Raw genomic sequence first — 8,641 nt, 5'->3', positions numbered from 1 at the left:
AATTGTGTACAGTTAAAAAAGAATTTTTGGTGAGTAAAATATGGCTATATTCCTGAATAATATTTAAATTGTATGAGGTTATTATTGATGATTTTTTGTGTCGCAGCTGTATTTGCAATTGAGGTTTTATCCACCCATCCATCTATCCATCCATTCACCCATTCATCCATTCATTCATTCCAAACCGCTTATCCTCACAAAGCCAACCATATGCAGCAGACACTCTGAATTGAATGCTAGCCAATCACAGCGCACAATGAAATATACAACCACTCACGCTCACGATCACATCGCAACCGAGTGGAAACGCAGTCGCTAAAGAAATAAGTCCTATGTCAAAGGCTATCAAGGCTAACTGCTACATCGCAGTTAAGGCAAACTATAACTTAACAATTGTGAATAAATGTATATCATAATATAATTTCCTTTGTGTGTGAGTAAAGTATATTTCTATCTGCCAGTATTTTGTCAATCAAGTTATAAGTTACTCACAGGTCCAAAATTGGCATCCTCTGCCTCATAGGTGTAGTGGTCCAGGGCAATGAAGTAGAATCCAGACTCAACTTGATCACAGCGACGTCCAAACATATGATCTCTGCAGACGCACTGACCAGTCAGCTGATTACACCTAGAGAGTATCGATGTGTGAATTTGCATCAGAGGTGACTGAAAATGAAGCCATAATTGATGACTCATCTCCACTCACTGCACCAAAACTCGTACCCTATGCATAGCTTTGAGACACTACGTTAATTCCTAGATTATCCCAGTTAATGTAGATCAGACATGGCTACGATAAACAAAAAACTGCAAAGCAGGATAACCCCATTTAAAAAAAAAAAAAAAAAAAAATATATATATATATATATATATATATATATATATATATATATATGTATATGTATATGTATATGTATATGTATATGTATATGTATATGTATATGTATATGTATATGTATATGTATATGTATATGTATATGTATATGTATATGTATATGTATATGTATATGTATATGTATATGTATATGTATATGTATATGTATATGTATATGTATATGTATATGTATATGTATATGTATATGTATATGTATATATATATATATATATATATATATATATATATATATATATATATATATATATATATATATATATATATATATATCTATATCTCTATATATATATATATCTATATCTCTATGTATAATCTATCTCTATATGTATCTCTATATCTCTATATCTATATATATATATATATATATATATATATATATATATATATATATATATATATATATATATATATATATATATATATATATATATATATATATATATATATATATATATATATATATATATATATATATATATATATATATATATATATATATATATATATATATATATATATATATATATATATATATATATATATATACGTACACAAAGGTTGCAAATCAATTAAATGATGCAATACCATGCTACCGCATCATTTATGATGAAAAAATAAGAAAACTACAATCGTCGTTAGATCGCTTCTTTCGGCTAGTTTCTAGTGAATCGTCCGAGGAAGATACTCATCAACCTTCATCTTCTTCTCCTCGACCCTCAACTTCTTCCTACATTGAAGTTACGGAGGAGGAAGTAACTTTTGAAGCCCATTCCAGCGACGACAAAGACCTCTCATCATATAAAATCCCCCTCATCCTCTATCATCTCCTTAAGCCGCGAGTACATCTTCCAAAAGTAAGTTAAACTTCATTTTATTTATTTTATTATGTACATGTGTACATACTGTCTCTCTCTCTTTCTCTCTCTCTGTCTAACATACATAATACAGTACTGTACGTATTCTCTCCATTTTATTCAATGTTTTTTTCAGTACAAACCAATACAGATTACTTATACAAGGCTTAAACATGCTTATATAAACCTTCAATGTACTTATATAGGCATTAAACATAAATTATAATACAAAATATAGCACTGAAGCAACTTACGAACAAATTCACCTTACGAACGATCGTTCGGAAAGTAACTCGTTTGTAAGTTGGACAAAGAATGGCGCCGCTGTCAAACGTTCACCACCTGGTGGTGAGTTGGCTTTGATGGTGGGGGCAGATGCTCGTGCAGCCCGGGAGACCCAAACGTTTTGTCAGGGTCTGCTGGGAACGCCTTGAAAGAATTTCAATTCCCACCGCCGAAGTTGAGTCCGAGTGGACCATGTTACGGACTTCTATTGCTAGGGTGTCAAACCGGAGCTACGGCTGCAAGGTGATCGGTGCCAGTCATGGCGGCAACCCCAGAACCCACTGGTGGACACCGGCGGTAAACTGAGTCCTACCTGGCTCTTTTGGCCCGTTGAACTCCGGAGGCATCTGACAAGTACCGGTTGGTCAAGCGGCACGTGGCTCTGGTCATCTCCTAGGCAAAAACCCGGGCATGGGAGAAGTTCAGTGATGCCATGGGGAAAAACTTCCCGTTGGCTTTGAGGAAATTTTGGTCCACCATCCGACGTCTCAGGAGGGAGAAGCAGTTCACCATCAACATAGTGTATAGTGGGGATGCGGCCCTGCTGACCTCGACTCCGGATGTTATGAATTAGGGGGCCGAATATTTTGAAGACCTCCTCAATTTCACTGACACGCCTTCCAAAGAGGAAGTAGAGCGGGGTACTAAGGGGCGGTCTCTCTTTTCTCTGGGGATGTTGAAGTCGCCGAGGTGGCTATAAAGCTCCTCTGTGGTAAAGCCCCGGGGGTGAATGAGATCAGCTCAGGGTTTCTAAAGGCTATGGATGTTGTGGGGCTGTCTTGATTGACACGTCTCTGCAACATTGTGTGGACATCAGGGACAGTGCCTCTGGATTGGCAGACTGGGGTGGTCGTCCCCCGGAGGGTGTGTTCCAATTATAGATGAGACATACTTTTCAGCCTCCCGGGGAAAAGTCTATTCCGGTAGTGGGCAAGAGGGTCCGCCAGGAGGTGAATCTAAGATTCAGAAGGAGCAGTGTGGTTTTCGTCCTGTCCATGGAACAGTGGCTCAGCTCTACACCCTCACAGGGTCCTCGGCGAGGCATGTGCCCATGTGAATGTGGAGAAGGCGTTAGACCGTGTCCCCCAGGGGGTCTTGTGGGGGGTACTCCAGGAGTATGTGGTTACGGTTTGGTGGACTCAGTATTGCATCGCTGCTTTTTCAGGTGATGTGGTATTGTTGGCTTCATCAAGCCGTGAACTCCAACTTTGCTTGGTCTTCCTGTAGGGGCTCGCAATCGAGCCGCTGCTCCTTCGGATCGAGAGGAGCCAAATAAATTGGCTCGAGCATCTGATTAGGATGCCCATGGACGCCTCCCTCGGGAGTTGTTCCCAGTACGTCCCACCGAGAGGAGGCCACGAGGAGGAGAGATGGCCCGGGAACACCTTGGAGTCCTCCCGGGAGAACTGGATAAAGTGGCTGGGGAGTGGAAAGTTTGGGATTCCCTGCTGAAGTTGCTGCCCCAGCGACATGACTTCGAATTAAGCGGAAAAATTAGATGAGATCAGACAGCACATATTATTTAACATTGTGATCGCAATTTTGCTTGTCTAACAGCCAAGCTTTAAGATGATTGGCGAAGAGATTCATAGACGGGAGCTCACGTGTGGTAATTGGTGATCAGAAAGCATACATAAACTTACTGGTTGTTGATTGCTCCCCCCAGGTCACAATCACATGGTCTGCATCCATCCATACCATTGCTGAGACCCCACCTTTCAGACTTTAAACACCCACAAAGAGAGAACAGTGCTTAGAATTTCATGACACCTCAACTGGTTACATCCTTCACTTGGGATAAAATCATTTAAACTCTTATTTCTTCCCACAAATCCATACTTACTATAGCAACACAATCAACTATCATATTTGTTTAGGTTTCAGTTGTATAAGCTTGATATTTATATGATTAACCCACCATACATTGGTCACAGTCCTTTCCAATCACAAGTCGTTTGCAGAAGCAGTTTCCTGTCTCACTGTCACACGGATTTCCATTGGGAACTGTTCCCAGAAGGTTGCAAGTGCAGGCTAAAAAGAAATACATTTTTTGGTTATTGTATATGCATGACTGATGCACCTTAATTGTAATGTTTGGCTAGCACAATTATATACCTTTTCACTGGAGCTTGTCAAACCATTTAAAATCTATTGAATCAATATAGGGAGCCGAATAATGGTATAGCTGCAACGCTAGTGATAACCACTAAAAACCTACCAATCTCAAAGGTCTATCATATAAAAACAAAAACTACAGCTTTGCAGGTAAAAAATCTAAATAAATAAAAAAAGCGAGGAGTTAAGACTATTATCTGTCCTCCCTGATGATAACGTACATATACCCGACCCGGACATACACCTGTTATTCTTATATTGAGAATCCATACAAAATGTATAGTTTGTAACTTAAGTCCCAGAGCATACAATAAAGGGTAAACCAAAGGCCATCTTAGCCCTGTATGGTTATTTATTCTTATCCTCACAAAGGGCGTGGGGGTGCTGGAGCCTCCCAGCCCACTTTGGGCACTAGGCGGAGCACACCTTGAATTGGTTTCCAGTCAATTGTTGGGAACAATGAGACTCTTATCCACTGACAATGTTTGGTGATCAATTGGTATTTCATGGATTAATTTGGATCACTTTAATATTTTGTCACTTTTCTCATCTCATTATCCTAATTTCAGTAAATGTGTGAATAAACCTACTAACAGAAATAATGCATGATTTCATGTAACGTGTGTGGACGGATGGCACCCTTCCACATATCACTCAATGGATTATTATTGTAAAAGATCATGTCATACCTTTGCACCCTTCTGCGGTATCAGAAAGCCCATAATACGCCTGTTTGCAGTGGTTGCAGCGTTCTCCAACCACATTGACTTTGCATCGGCATTGGCCAGAAATAAGTCCTTCTCTAATGTCTGTCCTCCCATCACAAACTCCCCCATTTAGGGAACCCAGAGGGTCACATTTGCATCCTACAGAGACACAGGGCAACAAGAACTCGGTTAAATACCTGTCATTATATTTCTTTCTGAAACAGTGTGAAGAAAACATTTACAAGACCTTGACATTGGTTATGCTAGATGTTTCCATTTGTGACTATTACAGCGCATAAAATATAAACTGAACGAACATTAACAGAAGCATACCGTATTTACTTGCATATAACCCCGCTGCACATATAAGCCAGACCCCTAAAATTGCCTTAAAATTGTTGAACTTGACAAGTTCTTACGTATAAGCCGCCCCGTGATTCTCAATTGTTACCTCCATATTTATGGTTTTAATAGGGAGTACAAATGTGTTATTCTTTGAAAGGAAAATTTTAAGAAAAATCATCACACGTGGTATTTCTGAGATACTGTATGAATTAAAACCATATTATTAGGGTCAATATCATGAATTAATATGCCCGTCTTTGTCAACGCATAATATCAAATTATTCCATTTGAAAAAAGAAATACCATATTTTCATGACTATAAGGCGCACATAAAAGTCTTACGTTTTCTCCAAAATAGACAGGGCGCCTTATAATACAGTGCGTTGTATATATGGAACAAATATTAATATTGTCATCGCGATAAAATAAAATAAATCAGTTGATAGGACAACTACGGTAAGCAACCCCCGACTCTACTATTTTCCCGAAGATAAAGTACTGCACAGTGACTTCTTGGATATAGAGTTTTTAATACACCCAGTCCTTCAGTACACCCAGTATGACGGCGAGCACACTAATTTGGTGCTCTCCGTCATTTCGGCTGTATTTACAAAAGATATCCTGCCGCTAGATGTTGGCGTCAACAGAGCATTCAAAGCCAGACTGCGAACTATGGATATTTATTATATTTGGATAAACATTGAACTCCGATAACGCTCACAACTACGCCATACTCTATTTCCGGTGCGCAGTGACTGCTGGGATAGTTCTTAATATACCCAGTTCTTCAATAAAACCAGTGTTTTTTATGTCATTTACAAAAGAAATCCTGCCGCTAGATGTTGGCGCAAACAGAGTATTCAAAGCTAGACTGACCGGCTCAGTGGTCAAATTGGATAGGTAAAAAAAAATTGCCTGGAAATGATCAAAAAGACTATCCATGACTCACGCTCGCAGATGTTCGGATCTCTAACATCTCTCTCTGGGTGTTGGAAGTAGAATGGTTTGCACTGCTCACAGTTGTTTCCAGCTGTATTGTGTTGACATTCATTGCACATACCACCACTTACATTTCCAGATGCCACGTAGACAGCCATGTCAAAGTGACATGAATCTGAATGCTGGTTGCAATTACACCCTGAGAATAGAGGAAAAATCTATTCAACAAAATATGTATGTTCCAAGTCACTCAATTCTGATTAAAATTCAGACTTTCTGTGAAAAAAAAACTTTTTTTTTTCATTTTAGTTTTTGTTTAATGGCTTGTGACAATTTGGAAGCATATCATGAATCCGGGGTGCTCAATACATCAATCGCAATCTTAATATCATGTGATCTACAAATAGTACTCTGGCGTTCAACTGGTAAATTTTAGTCTTTTTGACTTGATCATTTCTTTAATAGCTGAGATAGTGAGAGCACCCCTATACAAAGAGTAACTGCTGAGCTTTGTCGGTGGTGGAAAAAGGGTTGATTGCAGGAATTGGCCACTTGAAAAATAGAGCCTGAGCAAATAAAGTTTGAGCACCCTCGTCATACATGTTTTGGGGATTTGGGTGAAAAACAGTACCCAGAGAAAGCCCCGGCAGGCATTGATAAACCATGCAGACTCCACACGGGAAGGCAAGAATGAACCATTGTTTTCAGAACAGTGAGACTGATGTGTGATCCACTTCTCACTGGGTAGCCAATTAAGAAAATAAATACTATAATTTATTATAGTCAACTCAACTTCAGGTGGCTCAGTGGTCAAGTGGTTAGCAAATCGGCTTCAAATTTATGTGATGGAGAGTTCGATCCAAGGTGGGTCCTCCCTGTGTGGAGTTTGGATGTTCTCCCCAGGCTTATGTTTTCTCTGGCTTCCTCCATCATCCCAAATCATGCATGGAAGGCTGGTTGAGCACTATAAATTGCCTTGTGACCAGGAAATTCAGGGTGTCCCTGACCTGGTCCCCATAGTTGGATGGGATAGGCTCCAGCACCCCCAGTGACTTTTGTGAGGATAGGTGGTACGGATAATGAATGAATGAACTCAACTCCAATGGAAATAAAAGGTGACCTTGCATTTTTTTACATTTAAACCAATTTATTGACAATGAGAATCATATTCTGTGAACCAGTGCTTCTACTCACTTTCACAAGCATTGCTGTGACGTCCCTCAGCTGGTCTCCATGGTTGGTCATTATAGAAATCTTGACACTGTTCACAATTCAGTCCCTTGGTATTATGATTGCACATGCAGTGACCATGAACCTGGGAAACAAAATCGAGAGAGAGAGAAAAATCAGCAAATTCATGGATTCGCTGGAAAAGCAATCCGCAACGACTGTGTTGTGGATTGGCCATACACTAGAGAGAGATGGACATCCATCCCCGCCATCGGAGCCAACTCACTACCAGGTGGTGATCGGTTGACAGCTCCCCCCTCTGTTTACTCGAGTGTCCAAGACATGTGGCCGCAGGTCCGATGACACGGCCACAAAATCTATCATTGGACTGCAGCCTAAAGGTATCCTGGTGCCACGTCCACATATGGACACCTTTATGCTTGAACATGGTGTTCATTATTGTCAATCCACGGCGAGCGCAGAAATCCTACAATAGAACACCACTGGGGTTCCGATTAGGGGGCCATTTTCCCCAATCACGCCTCTCCTCACTGTCATTGCCCGCGCATGAGCATTGAAGTCCTCCCGCAAAACGAGGGAGTCCCCCGAAGGAGCACTCTCCAGGGCCCCCTCCAAGGACTCCAAAAAGGGTGGGTACTCTGAACTGCTGTTAGGTGCATACGCACAAACAACAGTTAGGTCCCGTCCCCCACCTGAAGGTGAAGGGATGCTAGCCTTTCGTCCACAGGGGTAAAGCTCAACATTCAGGAACTGAGCCGGGGGGCAAAAGGTATGCCCACACTCACTCGGCGCCTCTCACTATGGGCAACTCTAGAGTGGAAGAATGTCCAACTCCCCTCAAGAGTGGCATTGGAACCCAAGCTGTGCGTAGGGGTGAGCCAGAATTTCCCAACCTCACTAGCTCAGGCTCTTTCCCAACCAGAGAGGATTGCCAATGATCCCTCCTTTGATGTACTCACAGTGAAAATAGTTCTTCTCCACTTGAATTCTAAATATTTTTAAAAATGGTTATTGGAGCTTTAGTCCATGTCCTCTTCGTCAGATTCGAGAGAAATGTTTCTTATACAAATATTACTGTTGTTCTTGTTGTAATCAGTTGTAACTCACCACGCTGGTGGACCTTACAAGAATTTATTTATTCATTTGCAGCATACAGATTGCCACAACACGCATGCTTCTCTAGAGGGGAGGTGCATTCACATCCTCGGTCTCTGTTGCAATCGGGGATGGAGGACCCCAAAGCAAGCGAGGGCTGCAAGATAGAATCACCCAAGAGACGACGGGCAAGCACAAAAGGGGTGGCGTGGGCG

General features: G+C 40.8%; 1 protein-coding gene across 1 annotated transcript in view; it reads right to left on the bottom strand.

Annotated features, from left to right (window-relative positions):
• Positions 1–8,641, bottom strand: part of LOC144210989 (laminin subunit beta-1-like) — a 67,485-nt gene that overhangs the window by 41,919 nt on the left and 16,925 nt on the right. The window contains 6 exon segments of the mRNA XM_077737963.1: positions 493–628; positions 3,678–3,757; positions 3,953–4,065; positions 4,839–5,015; positions 6,151–6,339; positions 7,335–7,455. Coding sequence (XP_077594089.1) covers positions 493–628; positions 3,678–3,757; positions 3,953–4,065; positions 4,839–5,015; positions 6,151–6,339; positions 7,335–7,455 — 816 coding nt within the window.

This window comes from Stigmatopora nigra, chromosome 2 (assembly GCF_051989575.1).
Source record: "Stigmatopora nigra isolate UIUO_SnigA chromosome 2, RoL_Snig_1.1, whole genome shotgun sequence".
Lineage (NCBI taxonomy): Eukaryota > Metazoa > Chordata > Actinopteri > Syngnathiformes > Syngnathidae > Stigmatopora > Stigmatopora nigra.
This window is presented reverse-complemented; position numbering and strand designations above follow the sequence as displayed.